Below are 19280 nucleotides of genomic sequence, written 5' to 3' on the forward strand. Positions count from 1 at the left end.
AATGTAACGTTTCTCATATTTCCTACTGTTACTGAACAGAGAAGTTGAAATGTAGGAACAGATGAGGATTGTAAAAGAAAAAGCTTTAACAACTTTGTTTTGCATGTAAATGATTATAAACCACAAATAACATTTTAGTTTGTGTCATGAGGGAGCACACATGACTGTAGCTGCACGGTGGGGATTTAAATACTATTTAATGAATCAAAACACCTGATCACGCCCCGTCCTCTGGAACGCTGCAGCTTCTACTTCAGTGCTGAGCATCTTTTGTTGTGTTGAAGTGGCAGCAGCGGCGGGCACGCCCTGCCTCAGTGCCTCATGTGAAGATGAATCACTCACTTGCCTGCATATCTGCACAGTGAGCCAGACTTCAAACCACAAAGGCTGAAAAAATGGGACCCATCGAACCAGTTATGGTTTCTCTGACTCATCGGGAGGAAGTTTCTCCGTGTGTGTGTGTGTGTGTGTGTGGTGGAAATGTGGCTCAATGAAGAGGGCCGAGTGTGTGGAGAGGCAGTGAATGATTGACCGGGCTCAGCAGGTTTATTATCTGGGTGTTTTGGGGCTGCGGTTGACCTTTGGACTTGCATCCTCGCTCACAGACGCTCCGCAGCAACAACAGCTGTCAAAAAGTGTGAAACTGTTTGTTTTCAGGGTAAACGCGGGTGACACTTGAGCGTAACTGTTGCTGTTTCATCTTACAAACGTAAACCAAACGCAGATTAAACGGTTTTCACTCCAGCTGGAGCTCTGCTGTGTCAACAGTCAGGCACACGGCTCGTTAAGTCGACCCATTTTCCTGATCCATGTGCTTTTACAGCCCGTTCACCATATTTGGGAGGGCGCCGCGCATGACGTCACAGCTGCGTCACCTCCGCTGCCTTCTTTCTCGTCCGAGCTCTCAACATGGCGCCGGTAAGTCCTGGCAGCTCGTCCGGTTTTTGCTTAATTTGTTCTGAGTTTCTTCGCCTTTTTGTTTCTCTGGCACTTTGATCAAGTCCCATAAAAGCACCCATCGTTAATGACCGGTGGCTCTACCGAGAAAACTTTATTTACATCCAGAAAACTAACAAGTTAGCCGCGTTAGCATTAGCTCGCAGCACCTGGTCACACGTGTCTCATTCATTAATCTGATTGCAGACCAGACTCCACAGGGAAAAACGCGTATTTGTTTTTTAAACAGTTTTAATACCTGGAAGTCTACCGGGTTTGGGTTTGTGGCCAGTATCTGTGTATTTTAGGATCCACTGGTGAATTCGGCATAACTTAAAGTCATGTTCCCTGGTCTATTGTCACTAAATAAGGAACATTGTCTATCATATTAACTATTTTGTTCTTGAGCTTTGGTGTTATTACTGGTGTTTGGGATCACTAATCATGGAACTAAAGCAGACGCCAAATCTCACGAGTAAAATAATGGTAACTTAAAAAAAACCTCCCTGCCAATCCAAAGGAAAAATACTTGTCTGAATTGAAAGCACACATATTACATCCATTGTACATGACAGGCTTTAAATAAAATGTCAGTCCCATACCTGCAAAACTGTTTTCTACAAGACTGAATCTAGCAGAGATTGAATGTCCTTTTTTTCTTCCAGGACTTGAGTCCATATCCAGGCAGACATAATATCAGATATTTAACGCAAGACATTCGTTTTGAGAAAATAAATGACAGTAGGGACTTGTTCAAAGCCTCACTGGAAACACAACAGAGCACGAGCCAATAAACAGAGCCTGAGACCGTCTTTTAAAACGAGTGACCTCAAATGTTTTATTATTTGTTTTATGACTCTGTATTCAAACATCAACCAAAAGCATCAGAAAACTCCTCACACACTGAAACTAAACATTAGCACTGAAGGGTTTATGTTTGACCGAGCGGCTCTCTGACTCTGGCTTATTTTTAGCTTTAGGTCTCCTCGTCATCTTTTTTCTTTAACCATCCGGTACCCAGAGATTTATCTAATGTCATTTGAAGAAACAGACTTTGCATAACTCTCAAGAACCATGTGGCGACATCACTTCACCACTGTTACCTTGGAAACCAGCTATAGCAATAAGCTTTGCTCACTATGTTAGTTTACGCGTGTTCTAATAAAGTTAACATGTGAAACATGATCACAGATCAGAATGAAGAGGCCAGCTGGTAAGAAGTCCAAGAAGGGGGCTGCATGGAAGTTCACCCTGGACCTGACCCACCCTGTGGAGGATGGGATCCTGGACTCTGCAAGCTTTGTAAGTCTTCTTGCAGTCTTCACTACTTTAGCAGAAATCCAGTTCAAATCGTGCCCCCCAAAAGTGACAAATTAATTCATTAAAGGGTAAATTTGGTGGTTTTTGCAAGCAGCTGACCCGATCTGTGGACTAGGGCGCCCTTCCCTAGCTCCAGATTTACTAGGGTTCTCTTCCCTAGTGCATTACTATGCTCTATCCAATAGGAGACCTTCCTTAAAGAGAAGATCAAGGTGAACGGGAAGACGGGGAATCTGGGTGACATCGTCCAGGTCGGCCGCATGAAGAACAAGATCAACGTGACGTCTGAGAAGCAGTTCTCCAAAAGGTAAAACAAGAAGTGTCACAAGAACCACAAGAACCAGAGAACCTTCCTGGAAACGGTTCTGATGGTCAGTGTTCTTCCACAGGTATCTGAAGTACCTGACAAAGAAGTACCTGAAGAAGAACAACCTCCGCGACTGGCTGAGGGTGGTGGCCTCTGACAAGGAGACGTACGAGCTGCGATACTTCCAGATCAGCCAGGACGACGAGGAGTCCGAGGCAGACGAGTAAACAGCTGCAGCCACATCTGTGTGTGTGTCAGCGGGAGAATAAATGTGGGAAAGAAATCTCGTCTGTGTCGTGTTTTTGTCTGACAAAGTCAGTCCTGCAGCGTCCTGCTTAGCTGGTGTATGAAATCATGTTTATCAGTTTTATGGAGTAGATTTTATCAAACATTCACAAATTTTTTTTTAGAAATTTTAAAATTGGTGAGGAAGAAACAGAAAACATGTCAGCATACATTATGTAATGTGTACTCTATTATCAGTTGTCAAAGGAGTAAAGAAGTGAAAATATGAATAAAATAACATTTTATTAGGATCAGAAAACAGAAACAAATAAAATGAGAAGCCAAAGACATTTCCAGTATTTACACAGAACCAGTTTAGTCTGTTATTCCAGTTAACTGCTGTAATAATCTTCCAGGTGTAGCTAGTTCTACTTCATGCATCAGCAGAGTAAACACACACAGCAGGGCTGCACTGTTCATATACTCATAGTTAGCACAGCCTGCATGTAGGTACAGGAAATGATGCACTGCTGTGTTTCATTCATCCAGAGATGGGCTCAGTTTTCACTTCCCGCTCTGCTGTCCTCACAGCGTCGCAGGCTTGGCTTCCCTCACAATGATAGATACGGGTGACGTCAGATGTAGCAGGCACCTCTGTAAGGATTATAAACCATCATCCTCTGAATAAATATAAGATTGTCAAATTTGGAAAGCTGTATTAAAGACAAAGAAAGGGGAGACTCAGCTGGTTTGGACGTGTAGAGGAGGGATCATGAATATTTTGGACAAAGGATCCTGTGGATGGAGCTGCAGTGCAGGAGGAAAAGATGGAAACCACAGAGGAAGTTCATGGATGCAGTCGAGTGTTGGTGTGACAGCGATAGGTTGAGATCTGGGCAGATGACCCGCTCTGTGCACCCCTAGAGGGAGCAGCTGGAAAAACAAGACAGGCTGGTGTATAGGAGGTGGCCAAGCGACCACCAGGTGGTGCACTGGCATGTTTAGTTTATGAGCAGCATCAGTGTGATATAACGGGATACAGCTTAATGATATTGCTTGACCGCAAAAAAGTGTCGCACAAATTCTCAAAATGATTTAAGGCCCAGAGTTACCACAGAGACACAAACGCCTGCAAAACGAGACATAAAACTTGACACAAGAAGAACTGAAGATGCACCAAAAGATGTAAAATTGCTTTAAGAAATGATGCCCTGTATTACCCAAAGTATTCACTCAGCCATGCAAGTCACTGAAATCATGCATCAGCATGCAGATTGTTTCCACAAACATTTGTGGGTCGCTCTCAGGAGCTCAGGGAATTCCAGCGTGGTACCGTGATAGGATGCAACCTGTGCAACAAGTCCAGTCTTAAAGATTCCTCACTACTAAATATTCCACAGTCGTGTGTCAGTGGTGTTATCGTCAAGTGGAAATGATTGGGAACGACAGCAACTCAGCCGTGAACTAGTAGGCCATGTAAAAATCACAGCAGGGTCGGTGGACGCTCAGGCACGTGGTAAACAGAGGTCACTAACTTTCTACAGTGGACACTTGTTCTCTTAGAGGATGAATCACACTTCTCTGTCTGCAATCTGATGGGTGAGTCTGCGTTTGGTGGGTGCCAGGAAGAATGGTACATGTCTGACTACACCGTGCTAAGTGTAAAGTTTGGTGCAAGACGTTTTAGATCATTTCATGCTGCCAACTCTTCATACATGAATGTGCACCAGTGAACAAAGGAAGGTCCACAAAGACAAAGATAAGCGACTTTAGTGTGGAAGAACTTGACAGGCCTGCACAGACTCCTGACCTTAACCTGACAGAACACCTTTGGGATGAATTAGAAGCCTCTGACCCAGGCCTACTCATCCAACACCTGCGCTTGGCCTCACAAATGCACTTCTGGAAGGAAGGTCAAAAACTGCCATAAACACACCCCTGAAAAGTCTTTCCAGAAGAGTTGAGGCTGTTATGGCTGCAAAGACTGGGTCAAAATCCAATTGCACCCTATAGATTAAGTCAGGATGTCCCTCAGGTTCACATGCATGTGATAGCAGAAACAAAAGCCAAGAGCGATGAAATGAGAAAGAGACAGAACAAGATTTTTAAAAACGGTAACATACATATTTAAGGTACCGTACTGCATGAAGATTCAAAAAGAACGACAGCCGTAACAAATATAAGCTTTACCAAAAAGGAAAGTCTGAAACTCTTGAAACAACATTAACACGGGAGTCTATGAGGAGTGAACTGTTTTGGAGCCTCAAGTGGACACTAGAGGAACTGCAGCAGAAGCAGAAAGGAGCTGCAAAGATCAGTAAAAATGCCTCCAGGATTATGAAAAAGTTACAATAGAGAGATGTTTAGAGTCTTTTTCAATTCCGATATCTTCTCATAAAGAAGGAGTCTCAGTAAAACAAGGGCAAAAAAGCAAATTACACTGAAACAAAGCCTCACAGGAGCTGCAGTTGTCCTAATCAGGCACTATTGTTTTCTTTCACCTTGAGCAGCAGTGAATAAATTTGCACTCTGGCTTCAGGGGGACGTGCCAACAGAGTCCATCCCCTCGGGTCAGCTCTGTGCTCCTGTAAGAAGCGCCTGGGATAACTGCTTTATTCCCGTAAACAGAAAAGGATGTTTTATTTTGCTGCTGCTTTCTCTGGCAGCGTGTCTGGATTCACTCCCATCTGCTCATCTGTTGCATATAAAGCGTGAACCTCAGGAATCCACCTCATCTGCTCTGCAGTCAGCGGCTGGTGTCATCTCACATCTTTATACGAGGGGTGTTTATTACAGAAACAGTTCTCTGGAAAAACAGTTTACAGTAAATTTGAATCTGCATAGAAACTAGTAATTGACACTGGCAGATAACTCAAATATTTGCCTCAAAATAGTACGGGGAGCAGCAGAAAATGAAAACGCTGATAAATGTCGGTTCAGCGGTTGGCAGATCGTCAGTAAATCCTGAAACTGAGACTTGAGCCTATTATAATAAAGCATTAAAATTATGCATAAAATTTTGTTTGTTTTTAACTGAACGAGTCTCTTGATTGGGCTCAGTTTTGCTCCTGAAGGTGTGAACATCTCTGAGCTCAGCCGTGTTTCCCACAGACTGTCCTGTGCCGACAGTGGTGGAGTGTCCTGTTTCGGCTGCTTTATACCATCATGCAACTGTGTATGCAGGTAACGCTGTAATCTGACTCTGTGGATCAGGTGACGAGCAACAGCACATATATACAGCTGCACAGACAGAGTGTAGACTGATGGTTTTATTTCAGAGGGCCAGCTGGGTGCTGCTCCTGGTGGGAGGGGGAATCCCTGACTGCTTCTTCGGTCCCTTCCTCAGTGCCTGTGTGTCAGTCTGTACAGGGTTTCCAAACAGATTATTTCTTCAGCAGATGCAGCAGTTTGAAAACCACCTCCGGGTTCTGATCCATGTTCTCAAAGTTACATTTCAGTTTAAGAAGTCCTGGTAAGTTTTAAGCCTGGTGTTAGTGTACTGCAGCACCAAACAGACCACACAGACTCACACTGACTCGCAGTGGGGATGTAGCTCAGTGGTAGAGCGCATGCTTTGCATGTATGAGGTCCTGGGTTCGATCCCCAGCATCTCCAGGTTTTATACCATCAAGCTTCTGCACTTGGTCAAAGACATCCACACAAAACAAATAAAACTGAGGTCAAAATGTCACGTGAAACAACTGCAGGTTACAAAAGGTACACCCCGGTTTTAAAGCACAATACTGCAGAACGCACACACCAAAATGCATCATTTATGATGCATGTTATCATAGATAAGCTATAGTCTAAGAATAGTACTGATATATTTCAGTTTAGTGTTATTTGTGTTAAATGACCACAAAAACCTACAGGACCTGAACCTTTAAGCAGTAAACACACACGTCGTAAATCTTAAACAACAGAAGCAAAGAGTCAGGATAGCTGAGTGGTCTAAGGCGCTGAGTTTAGGCTGCTGTCTCCCCTGGAGGTGTGGGTTCAAATCCCACTTCAGACAGTAGCTTTTGTCCAAGTAAATGTTCAGAGGAGCATGTTACTAAACCTCCTGAATTCCTACATAATTTCCATCAATAAAGTATTCTGAATCTGAAATCTCACAGGCTGCTAGCGCTGCAGCAGCGTTGGGTCCGGGACTCTGTAACCAGCAGACTCCAAACACAGCACCCTCAGGCCCTTTTCCTGATCTTTAATCACATCTCCCTGTGCTCCACTCTCCCCACCTTCACCCAGTATGTCACCTGCCACACCAGAGACAATAAAACATTGGACTTATTGTATGCTAACACCAAGGAGGCAGCTCATCACCTCTCCCTCCCCTGGGAGGCTCAGATCACAACCTGGTTCGTCTCCAGCCTGTGTATAAACCTCTGGTACACAGAGAACCAGTTGTTAAACGCACAGTAAGGAGGCAGAGACTGAAGAGGCCCTGAGGGACTGTTTCCGTTCCACTGTGTGGGAAACCTCTGCACCAGGCTGCAGGAGACTTGGGGTGGGTGAATGACCTCAATAAATATTTTAATAGGTTTGATCAACCACCCACCCCTCCCCCCAGGATCGTCCCCCCTGCTGCAATCTCCCTCATCTTCAGGCACTGCCTGTCTTTCATATCAGGACTTCACACCCCAGCTCCCAGCCATCACACCCACCCCCGGCTCTGTGGACTCCAACATACACCCCCTCCACCAAAATCCCCTCTCTCCATCTCAGCACTTCAAGTGAGGAACGAGCTTCGCAAGATCAAGGTGCAGAAGGCTGCAGGTCCAGATGGCGTCAGCTCCAGGCTCCTGAGATGCTGCGCAGATGAACTGTGTGGCATCTTAGGATGCCTGTGAGGACACAGGGCTGTGTCGCTGGTCTGCTGTGCTGGCACCGTTCCTCTTCACCCTCTACACCGCAGACTTCTCCATCAACTCCCCACGCTGCCACCTACAGAAGTTCTCTGACGACTCTGCCATAGTCGGCCTCATCACAGGTGAGGACGACTCAGAGTACAGACAGTGGACTCTTTGTGGACTGGTGCCAGAAAAACCAAGGAATTGGTGGTGGACTTCCAGAGACGCAGACCCACCACACTGACACCGGTGAACATCCAGGGAGTGGACATTGAGATAGTGGACTCTCATAGGTACCTGGGTGTTCACCTGAATAAACTGGACTGGAGCGGCTGAGGTCATTTGGAGTCCAGGGAGCACTTCTAAAGACCTTCTATGACTCTGTGGTGGCATCTGTCATTTTTACAGTGTTGCATGTTGGAGCAGCGGTTCATCAGCAGCTGAGAGGAAGAGGTTGGATAAACTCATCAGGAAGGCCAGCTCTGTGCTGGGATGCACCCTGGACCCAGTGCAGGTGGTGTGAGACAGAAGGACTCTGGCCAAAATAACATCTCTGATGGACAGAGTCTCCCAGCCCATGCATGTAGATGTTGCTGAACTGCAGAGCTGCTTCAGTGACAGACTGCTGCATCCTCGATGCATGAAGGAGCGTTTCTGCAGGTCCTTCCTCCCTGCAGCTGTCAGACTGTACAATCAGAACTGCTCCCAACAAACATGGATGTTTACATCAGTGCTGTAACTTGCACTATTTTATCAACCGATTCGCACTATAACCTGGGTTTGCCTCTTATCTGTATTTAATTTAATAATGGTACAGTACTCTGTTTTTGGGAACCATTGTCCTTGATGTAAATATGTAAAAAATTGTGTTTCTGTTCTGTGTCTTGTGTACTGTTTGTTTGTATATGTGTCTTTCTTGCTGCTGTTACACCCAAATTTCCCCTTGTGGGACAATTAAAGGATTATTCTATTCTATTCTATTCTATTCTATCGATTCTTCAACTTCAACAAGGGGATGTAGCTCAGTGGTAGAGCGCGTGCTTCGCATGTATGAGGTCCTGGGTTCAATCCCCAGCATCTCCAGATTTTATACCATCAGGATTTGATCGAAGTTCAGAGATGATCATACTGAACAAACAACCATGAGGTCAAAAACTAAAAAAAAACACATCTCCTTAAATTACCACAGAAACCCGCCAGACCAAAAACCTTTAATGGTCTGTAAAAATGTGGGGGAAAGAATCTGCATAGCACTATAATCACAAGAAAAGTCTAACAGACTCAGACGGCAATAAATCAACACAAAATGTCCACAAGACCCAAGAAGAGCAGCGAGGTGTGCTTTGCATGTGCGAGGTCCTGCGTTCAAATGCCAGCAGCTCCAGGTTTTATGCTTCTGAAGTTGATCGACGTTTTGACCTGAGGTTAAAATGACATGTGACAAGGTTTATAGCACTAAACATGATCAGTCCTAAATCTTTCTGGCTTTCAGGAAACTATTAGGAAAAGTAAGACAAAAAATGTCCACAAGACTCAAGGACCATCACGTCTACGCTGTGCGTTTGTCAGGTGATTCATGAAATTTGGTTACTATTAGCAAATTGCGTTTGTGTGCTGAGAGACACTTTCAAAGATATCTACAGTGTACAAATAACCACGCAGTCAAAATGTCCGTCACATAAATGTCAACAACATACATATGACAAAGAGACTCCTGATGTCAGCAAGACATTTGTTCGGCAACCTCACACACGACCTCGCACGACAGGTTGAGGTTAGGTCTCAGAGTGATTTCACTCATAACCTTTGGTGATGACCAACTCCTGTTTCCACACCTTGGCTCCTGCGATAAGGCACATGGTTAATTGTGGGTCAACGACCTCCTTCAGGAACAACCCTCACCAGGACTCTTTACCAAATTGTTTTAAGACTGAAAAAGCCTCTTAAGAAGTGAAACATCTTTACAAAACTTCATGAAGTCCAGTTACTTTCCCCCCCAAAGCTGCTGAGAGTTGCCTTGAACTTGGTTGCCTGACCAAGTTTTATCCATCAAGCTTCTGGAGCTTCTTGATTTTTCTTGATCAAAGTTCAGAGATATCAATACGAAACAAATAACGCAGCTGTGTAAAGGGGATGTAGCTCAGTGGTAGAGCGTGTGCTTCGCATGTATGATGTCCTGGGTTCAATCCCCAGCATCTCCAGGTTTTATACCATCAACTTCCAATATATTGAACCTTTGTAAAGCTGCCATCAGTTTGCTCCTGCGAGCTTTGAAAACAGATGCTTTTCCACACACACACCTGTTGAGTTCCCAGCCCTGCACACTAACAGAAACAAACATCAGCTCAACTCAAACACACTCTCACAGCACCTCTTTCGTCCCTTCTTCGAGTGACCAATGACGGCTACATGCACACGCCCATGCTCAGCCTCAGATGTTGAATATTTTATCAAAATGGTCACATGGTTTCAGCTCTGAATGATTAAACAAGGCCATCTCCTCTCGTCACATATCCACCAGCTCTGCGTTGGACGGAGGAATCTGCCTCAGGAGGGAAACTGAACAGCAAGTGAGTGTGTTGCCTGTGTGCTCTGGTGTGCACGTTCAGACTGCGTGATTTGTGTTTTTATCAGTTTTTAAGCCTCAGACTGTCTCTTTGCTCTTTTGAACCTAGGCTGTTTTTGTAGGGCTGATTTCAGTTTAGGTGTTGACTGAACTTGTATGTTTGAGTATGAAGCTCTAAAACAGATGAGAGCTTTCGACGTGTAGGTGTAGAAGTTCGCCTGTGCGTGATTAAGTTTTAGACTCCATGTCCGAACCTTTCCATCATGAAACAGGATCCTCCTTGGACATCATTAAAGTTTCAGAGAGGGAGTCTCGCTCTAGTGAGTGAGGAGAACTGCTGATGGTATGCCAGCTTCATTAGCATGGAACGATTTTAAAGCACACCAGCAGGACCAGAGGCTTCAAAGTTTCAAATGGCTGTGAACGTTTCTTTTGGAAAGCTTGAATACAGAAATGATTAGACACTAAGTGACTACTATGATACTCAAAGTAAGAGATTTAAAGTAACTGCTAAGAGATTCGAAACAACAACAACAAATACCACCCGAGGAACTTCCTAACCACAAAGAGACTCCACGCAATCACAAAAACAAACAAATGACCAGAAATGCACTCAGAATCACTGCACAGAGACTTGTTTAAACTACTTTCGTCTACCCCCTTGTCATAACAGGGCACTGTAGTGGCTAACTCTGTGTCTTTGTTTTGGCAGAGTTTATATGCAGATGCCCTTCCTTATGTTACCCTACAGGGGGTAGAATCAAACAAGCAATCTTTCGCTTCGTCAAATGACCACAGATAGACTAAAAAATGACTCAAAGAATCAAAAAAGAGTCAAACTGCTGTCAACAGACTTAAATGATCGTAAAGAGCCTCAAAGAAAACTGAAATGAACACAATGAAGAGATCCAATCATGTTATCTATCAAACCCTCCGCTGTAATCCATGAAGTGCTGCAGTCTGTTCCTTTTCTTTTCACAGAGTTTCTGCGCCCTCTTTAGACTTCTGTTTCATGGAGACTCATGATGATGTGAAAGTATGAGACAGTGACAGGAGGAAGCTGGAAGGAGTGCACAACTCACCAACATTAACAGGTATTAACCAGGGTTAGCGATGGCGGCGTGGCTTGGTCGGGTATCACTGGGGGATGCCTGGTACAACATGTACTCTCGCTTGCTGAGGACCAAACCTGTGGGCTCCATGGCCCACAGCTCAGACGACCTCACCGAGCTCGCGGAGGGGTCGGCGGTCGGGCTGGCCAAAGTCCTCACCACTGTGGACCTGGTCTCCCTCGGTGTGGGAAGCTGTGTTGGCACAGGGATGTATGTCGTTGCGGGGCTGGTTGCTAACGCGATGGCTGGGCCTGGGGTCATTCTGTCCTTCATAATTGCAGCGGTGGCGTCCATACTGTCAGGTAAGCAAAAGTCTTTAAGCATTCTAACCAACCAAACAAAAGATTTAGAACAATCTGGCCACATGTGTGTCTTTTGCGTGAAGGTGTGTGCTACGCAGAGTTCGGTGTGCGGGTCCCCAAAACGACCGGTTCGGCGTACACCTACAGTTATGTGACTGTTGGAGAATTTGTGGCGTTCTTCATTGGCTGGAACCTGATCCTGGAGTACCTGATCGGCACAGCGGCAGGGGCTTCAGCTCTCAGCAACATGTTCGACTCGCTGGCCAATCACAGCATCAGTGACTTCATGATAACACACCTGGGCACGGTCAGAGGCCTCGGTCAGTGCCTCCAAAACTGCTTTTGTGATTTGTTTACCATTTGCAGTTTATTTACTTCTCTGTTAGAGAGGATAAACAGTTATGTCAAAGAAGATTTACCTCTAAGTTAATTTATGTTATGTTGAATAATAAAAATAATTGTTAATACCTGATGCTTAAACTCTTTGTCCTTCTGTCTCAGGTAAAGGCGAGGACACGTATCTTGACGTTCTGGCTTTGTTCATTGCCCTGGTGGTCACTGCTGTAATCGCTCTTGGAGTGCGTAACACTGTGGGCTTCAACAATGTCCTGAATGTGGTCAACCTGGTGGTCTGGGTCTTCATGATTATCGCCGGACTCTTCTTCATCTCTAGCAGCAACTGGGAGGGTGGCAAGTTCCTCCCGTATGGCTGGTCGGGGGTGAGAAACTGTTTTGCTAAAGGGGCTCTATCAACTAATTTCCAGCTTCCAATCAAGAGGTTAAATTTTTTTTTGGAAGATGGGTGCCTTTCTCTGAATGTGCTTCTGTACCTGTCAAAATGGAGTTCTTTCTCCCCAGTGTCACCAATTGCTTGGTCACAGGAAACTGTATGATTGCTGGGATTCCCTGTCAAATATTCTTTCCTATATAAAGCATCTTGAGATGACTGTGTTGTGAATTCATGCAAATTTAAATTGAATTTTATAAATAGATTGAAAAGTGAAAGTTAAAGAGTCAACTTTTGTGCAATTACAAAGGCTTAAAGTCATCTTGCATGAGTTAGCTTAGCGTTAGCTTTACCCACTGAGCAAATATCTGTTGATCTGAGGTCTGAGGCATTTTTAAACTGCTCAGATCTAAAGTTTGGGTTTAGAGATCACCTAGTCAGAAAAGCAAAAGCATCAAAGCAAACAAACGAGCAGTTCAAGACTTTACATTTTGATCAGTTGTAAAGGGGACATGCACTTCCCAAAAAGCTAACCCACAGACGCTATGACATCAGAAAGATAAAAGAAAGGGAAAAAAAACGTCAGAAGCCTGAACCTTTTACTGACTAGAATTTTTTGTGAATGCACTGACTTCATTATTTTAAACAATTATCCATGTTTAACATGGGAATCTAGCATTAGCATAATCTTTATATTACAGAGAACAAACAAAAGGAGAATAGGTCCACTTTTTTAAGATGTAAACTGTGAGATCTGTTAGTAACCCGTTCTTTCTGTTCAGGTGATGCAAGGTGCAGCGACCTGTTTTTACGCCTTCATTGGCTTCGACATCATTGCAACGACAGGAGAGGAGGCCAAAAACCCCAACACCTCCATCCCTTACGCCATCACTGTCTCGCTGGTCACCTGCCTCACCGCCTATGTGTCGGTCTGTACAGAGTCCAGCATGTTTGTTTTTAACTCAGCCAAATTAATTTCCCCATCAGATTATTTCTTCTGCCTTTTTAGTCCTGATATGTTCAAGCCTGATGTCAGTTGTGATAAAACTACACAGTGTGATGCAGCACATATGGGGATGTAGCTCAGTGGTAGAGCGTGTGCTTCGCATGTATGAGGTCCTGGGTTCAATCCCCAGCATCTCCAGTTTTTTACCTCTGTCTCTAGGCAATCAAGCTTCTGGACTTGACTACAGCAGACATGTGTCAAGGCTTTATGGCACCAAATGTGTGAGAAGTCCTGAATCTTTGGGTGCTTCATCATCAAAAAACTATTAGGATAACTAAGATACAAATAAATGCTAAATCACACAGGGCCCTTAAATTACTACAAACCAAAACCTTCTGATGAGGCATAAAAATGTGTGAAACAGATGAAGTCTGTTTTCCCAACAAGGGGATGTAGCTCAGTGGTAGAGCGTGTGCTTCGCATGTACGAGGTCCTGGGTTCAATCCCCAGCATCTCCAGCTTTTATGCCATCAAGCTTTTGAGCTCTCACGTCTTGCACATGCATAGGGAAGTTTTTCATTTCCTTAAGGTCAGTCTATAATTTGCTTTTGTGAGGTGAGCTCTAATGATCACAAATACACTTAATATAGGTAGAAGAGATTAGGACAACAAAATAAGACTCAAAACACAGAGACATAAGTGGCCACAAAGAGGCTCAAAATGACTACAAGATGCATATCAGAACTATAAGAGAGTCAAACATCAGTAAATAAATAAGTCCCAAATGTTTCGGTGGTTAGGAAACATAAGGTAACTAAAAAAAAACCCCAATATACTTAGAAAATGATCTTGATGCATGCGCAAAAATCGAGGTAAGGAAATCCAGAAAGTGGATTCTGTTCATCTGGACGTTGAGTTTTCAGCAGGAGAAACATTTCATCCAAGTGACTTCTTCAGTCTCTGCTGACTGCAGATTTCCCCAACTTATAAACAGCATATCTGCATAATGACCAAAACTAGCACCACTGACTAACAATGGGGCCTGAGGTCAGTTTCATTAACATTAAAATGCAAATTATCATGACCATTGATGAATGGCCATGAGTACCATCCAGAGAGAGCTGGGGAATGGCTCAGTCAGCATTGTAAGATGGTGAAAAAAGTGTCCTAAGAACCCCTCCTTGATTCAGACATTCAAAATGTCCATGAGATAAAATGATCAAAAATACACTTAATATGACTACAAGCGACTTGTGACAACAAAGAGACTCAAAGAACAAAACAAAATAAAACGCAGAGACACAAGTGGCCACAAAGAGACTCAGATGCGCATTAGATAACCACCGAAAACCTACCAGACCAGCGCTTCTGATGGGCTATAAAATTGTTAGCTACACATCTACGAGGGGATGTAGCTCAGTGGTAGAGCGCATGCTTTGCATGTATGAGGTCCTGGGTTCAATCCCCAGCATCTCCAGAGTTTTTCTCGATGTCCAGGCAATCAAGCTTCCAGACGGGACTGCAGCGTACATTGATTCGGTTAATGAAAAGAACCACCCTTTTGGGATTTTCCTCATCATCCCAGATGGTTGATCATAGGTCAGTCTATACATCGCATGCATCAAGACGACCACATAAAGATTCCAAATCACAACAAAACCTTCAAAATAACCACTGACATCCTCAAAAGAGTGACTTCTATCTCTTGGATGTAGAAATTATGTGTTGGGTGGCCTCAGTCGGTGACATGATATGGTGAGGCAATTTTTCAGGGGTGAGGTTGTTCTTAGTGAAAAGTTCAGTGGAGAATCAGATTAAGGCTACGTCCACACTAATGCGTTTTTGTTTGAAAACGCATCGTTTTCTCTCCGTTTGGCCTCCCGCCCACACCGAGAGAAAACGCTCTCGAAAACGCTCTCGAAAACGCATACATGTGAAAACGGTGCTTTTGCGTCACAGTGTGGACAGGAAAACTGAGACTTTTTGAAAAAAATGACACATTTTAGTAATGTGATGCAGTCATGTGACCAATTAAACAAAGATAGCGGAGGGCATTATGCAGCAGTTGTTTTGTTTGACAGCCCTATCAAAGATTCATATCAGTCTGTAGATGCTCCAGATTGCTTTTCTTCAAATTCTTTCATTCTCACTCGCTTTTGCAACTTTGTACTTTTGTGTTACTCGCAGCAACAACTGCACCTCATTGTTAGTCCATTTAAAAAAACTCGGTGCTTTTCCTCGACATTCTGCCGCAACGTTTCAAAGAGCTGGAAAGTAAATACACGGCAGACACAAATGAGGCAGGCTGAATCTTCTTGCGTTTCATGCATGCGCAGTACTGGAACGTGAGCGTTTTCATCCGTTTCAATGTGGACGCACAACTCTGTGAAAACGACTGAAAACAATAGTGTGGACGCGGAGCGCTTTCAGACGAAAACGCTGTTTTCAAATCTATCCGGGCTAGTGTGGACGTAGCCTAAGTCCTTGAAAAAGTGGTTTCACCCTAAACCTCTGATGATGACCCACGCCTTTTCCACACCTTGGCTCATGTGATGAGGCACATGATTAATAGTGGGTCAACGACCTCCTTAAGGGACAATCTCACTAGGGTTTAAATACCCAGGACTCTTCACCATTTTGTTTTAGAACTGAGAAAGCCTCTTGGATGAGAAGTGACGCATCTTTACAAAACTTCATGAAGTACAGTGGTTTCATTTTCCCCCAAGCTCCTTATACTACCATGATCTAGATGACCTATAGCCTACACTGATAGCGTCATCTAGCAACACTTAGGTTGTCGCCAAATAGGGGATGTAGCTCAGTGGTAGAGTGCGTGCTTTGCATGTATGCTGTTCTGAGTTCAATCCCCAGCATCTTTCAACTTTATGCCATTAAGCTTCTCAGCTGGAGCGCACATCTTTGGATGGGTAGTGGAGTGTTTCATATCCCACACTGGTCAGTCTACACTGTGCTCTTGTGAGATGTTTCATAAAATGTGGTCACTGTTAGCAAATTGTGGTTGGGTGCTGAGAGAAAACTTCACAGATATCAACACTAAACAAATAGCCACGCAGTCAAAATGTCCATCACATAAAATGGCAACAAGATACATGCATAGACAATTACAAACAGCCTCTAAATGTCACCAACGCTCCAAAACAAACAGTATTGGGATTCTTTGAACCTTTTAGTGTAGGTTAATTTTTCCATCTGGGAAATGTCCTGTATTATGTTAGCCCATTAGAACTTATCCGGGGCATTAGGTTTGAGCCAAAGTCTTGTTATAGCCTTCCATGCTACAGTTAATACTATCTTAGTTAGGTAGACAACAAAGCGACTCAAAAAACAAAACAAAACACAGACCACAAGTGGCCACAAAGAGACTCAAACATCAGTAAATAGTTCACAAGATTCAAGGACCACAGATGCACATTAAATTACCACAAAAACCTACCATGCCAGAGGCCATAAAAATGTCAGAAACTTGCAACACCAGCAAGGGGATGTAGCTCAGTGGTAGAGCGTGTGCTTCGCATGTATGAGGTCCTGGGTTCAATCCCCAGCATCTCCAGTTTTTACCTCTGTCTCTAGGCAATCAAGCTTCTGGACTTGACTACAGCAGACATGTGTCAAGGCTTTATGGCACCAAATGTGTGAGAAGTCCTGAATCTTTGGGTGCTTCATCATCAAAAAACTATTAGGATAACTAAGATGCAAATAAATACTACTGCTTAAGGGGATGTAGCTCAGTGGTAGAGCGCAAGCTTTGCATGTATGATGTCCTGGGTTCAATCCCCACCATGACCGCTTTTATACCATCAAGCTTCTGAACTTCAACGTATTGATCCATTCTCAATCATCCAGGTAAGTAAATCTCCGAAAGATGACTCTGTTCATCTGAACGTAACGTTTTCAGTGGGACAAACGTTTTGTCACTCATCCAAGTGACCAGCCCACCGAAGGAACAATGGGCTGGGAGGTCATGGGTTTCAGTCATTATGCAAATTGTAAAAAAAAGTACTGCTGGTATTTACAATAAGAGTGCAATGACAAGACTCAGAGATCTGACCCTGTGGTATGTGTATTTCCACGAGTTTGTATTTGTGAAATGATTCGATTGCAAATGTTCCAAATGTCACAGACACTGTTGAGAGCGTTGGTGCAGTGACTCTAACAGCCACATCTCCTGATGTAACACAGTATCAGCCAGTTGAAAGATATACTGTAAGAATATCTGCATCACATGTGACCTCTTAATCACCTTTATCTAAGTGTTAATTCCTGATAGAACGGTGATTGTAATAATAGATATATGCTAATAGAGTCTCTCACACCCCTGCATTTTTTTATTTAACAGGTGAGTGTGATCCTAACTCTCATGGTTCCCTATAACCTGATCGACGTCTCGGCTCCTCTCATGGAGATGTTTGCTGTGCATGGCTTCATGTGGGGGAAGTACACTGTGGCTGTGGGCTCTATAGCTGGACTCACCGTCTCTCTGCTTGGCTCCCTGTTTCCGATGCCCAGGGTCATCTATGCTATGGCACGGGACGGACTGCTGTTCAGGTGAGGAGGTACATGAAAACACACAGTCAGCTTAAGGACTTTTAATAAGACATGTTTCTGTGTCTGTGTTTTAAGGTTTCTGTCTCACGTGACTGCACTCACACACACTCCCACGGTGGCGTGTGTGGTGTCGGGGAGCCTGGCGGCCGTCCTCGCTCTGCTGGTGAGCCTCAGGGACCTGATTGAGATGATGTCCATTGGCACCCTGCTGGCTTACACTCTGGTCAGCGTGTGCGTGCTGCTACTTCGCTATCAGCCTGACGAACAGACCGACACACATCAGTTTGAGTCTGAAGTTCAGGACATGGACGGCCTGAAGCACGAAGATGCCAAAGACGATCAGATCTTGAGCGAGAATGACGGGTCATCTTCTTACCACACCGGCAGGACGGAGGGGGAGGGAGATGACTCTGATTTTCATACAGGCCACCCCTCACTGCTGAAAAGGCTTCTGGGAGGTCATTACTACACCCTGCGGCTGCGTTTGGGAATGCCTGATGCGTCAGTTCGACCAACCCCAGCCACCGGCCGCATAGTGACCAGATGCACTCTCTCCCTCTTCTTCATGTCCTTCCTCCTCTGGTCTACCATCATATTTGGGGTTGAGCAGGGCACAGGTGCTGGGGCAGTGATTTCTGGACTGATGGCAACAATGATGGCAGGGTCATTAGCGAAGCTTTTGATTATGATCATACAGCAACCAGAGAGCACCAGGAGCCTGCCCTACATGGCACCATGTGTCCCCTTTGTCCCTGCAGCAGCCATATTGGTCAACAGTTACCTCATGCTTAAACTGTCTCCACTCACCTGGGCAAGGTTCACCATCTGGTGCCTCATAGGTGAGCTGAAACAATCTTGATAATAGAGTGTTGTAGATTTGAAATGGAGCATTAATCAGTAATTCAATGACAATCAGTTTATTTAAATATCGAGTTATATATTAAAAAGAGAAAACACCAGTTCTGCAATTGGCTGCTCGTTCAGATAGGTGATAAAGCAGTCGTTTTGTTATCTGGTTGCTTGGTTGGCTGGTTAGTTGCATGACCTGTTGACTGATAGGTAAGTTGTTTGGTTGGCTGCTTGACTACTTGCTTGGTTTATTCGTTGCTTGGTTGGCTAGCTTTTTGATTCGCTGGTTGGGTATTTTGGTTGCTCTGATGCTTGGTACAAACTTTTTAAAGATGCAATAAGCCCAACAAAGAAGAGAGAAAATGCTTTACATGTGAGGTATCCAGGATTTTGTAAGAGCTCCATTTTCGTGACAAATATTCTCTTCATATGGAATTCATAAAGGTTGACAATCCTACACAAACTGATCTCTGTACCTACTGACCCACCCTCTACTGCATATCCATCCTCAGGTCTGTTGATCTACATTTGTTATGGAGTGTGGCACAGCACGCTGGAGCTGAATGCTCGGGAG

The 19280-nt window shown here is 44.3% G+C and overlaps 2 protein-coding genes and 7 non-coding genes across 9 annotated transcripts; all 9 read left to right on the forward strand.

Annotated features, from left to right (window-relative positions):
- Positions 1-789: 789 nt before the first annotated feature.
- On the forward strand, positions 790-2846 carry rpl22l1 (ribosomal protein L22-like 1). The gene is made up of 4 exons (XM_040005238.1): positions 790-918; positions 2128-2238; positions 2442-2563; positions 2646-2846. The coding sequence occupies exons 1-4, from the start codon at positions 910-912 to the stop codon at positions 2788-2790; spliced, it is 387 nt and encodes a 128-aa protein (XP_039861172.1). The 5' UTR covers positions 790-909; the 3' UTR covers positions 2791-2846.
- A 3485-nt stretch (positions 2847-6331) lies between these two features.
- On the forward strand, positions 6332-6403 carry trnaa-ugc. Its single transcript has one exon. It is a non-coding gene; the product is annotated as a tRNA-Ala (tRNA).
- Positions 6404-8649: 2246 nt separating this feature from the next.
- trnaa-cgc lies at positions 8650-8721 on the forward strand. The gene has a single exon. It is a non-coding gene; the product is annotated as a tRNA-Ala (tRNA).
- A 1046-nt stretch (positions 8722-9767) lies between these two features.
- trnaa-cgc lies at positions 9768-9839 on the forward strand. The gene has a single exon. It is a non-coding gene; the product is annotated as a tRNA-Ala (tRNA).
- Positions 9840-11164: 1325 nt separating this feature from the next.
- On the forward strand, positions 11165-18880 carry slc7a14b (solute carrier family 7 member 14b). The gene is made up of 6 exons (XM_040005239.1): positions 11165-11618; positions 11702-11938; positions 12120-12337; positions 13128-13274; positions 17649-17857; positions 17933-18880. Exons 1-6 carry the CDS (start codon positions 11318-11320, stop codon positions 18714-18716), a joined length of 1896 nt encoding a protein of 631 aa, XP_039861173.1. The 5' UTR covers positions 11165-11317; the 3' UTR covers positions 18717-18880.
- trnaa-cgc lies at positions 13418-13489 on the forward strand. Its single transcript has one exon. It is a non-coding gene; the product is annotated as a tRNA-Ala (tRNA).
- On the forward strand, positions 13738-13809 carry trnaa-cgc. Its single transcript has one exon. It is a non-coding gene; the product is annotated as a tRNA-Ala (tRNA).
- On the forward strand, positions 14697-14768 carry trnaa-ugc. Its single transcript has one exon. It is a non-coding gene; the product is annotated as a tRNA-Ala (tRNA).
- trnaa-cgc lies at positions 16791-16862 on the forward strand. Its single transcript has one exon. It is a non-coding gene; the product is annotated as a tRNA-Ala (tRNA).
- Positions 18881-19280: the final 400 nt, after the last annotated feature.

The sequence above is a fragment of the Simochromis diagramma genome, unplaced genomic scaffold (assembly GCF_900408965.1).
Source record: "Simochromis diagramma unplaced genomic scaffold, fSimDia1.1 OVJJ01000097.1, whole genome shotgun sequence".
NCBI lineage: Eukaryota > Metazoa > Chordata > Actinopteri > Cichliformes > Cichlidae > Simochromis > Simochromis diagramma.

Coding starts and splice junctions, on each gene's coding strand:
- rpl22l1 (XM_040005238.1), top strand. Junction 2,239..2,441: donor TCCTGGACTCTGCAAGCTTT/GTAAGTCTTCTT, acceptor TCTATCCAATAG/GAGACCTTCCTTAAAGAGAA. Junction 2,564..2,645: donor GAGAAGCAGTTCTCCAAAAG/GTAAAACAAGAA, acceptor GTTCTTCCACAG/GTATCTGAAGTACCTGACAA.
- slc7a14b (XM_040005239.1), top strand. CDS start 11,318: ATGGCGGCGTGGCTTGGTCGGGTATCACTGGGGGATGCCTGGTACAAC. Junction 11,619..11,701: donor GGTGGCGTCCATACTGTCAG/GTAAGCAAAAGT, acceptor TTTTGCGTGAAG/GTGTGTGCTACGCAGAGTTC. Junction 17,858..17,932: donor CGGGACGGACTGCTGTTCAG/GTGAGGAGGTAC, acceptor CTGTGTTTTAAG/GTTTCTGTCTCACGTGACTG.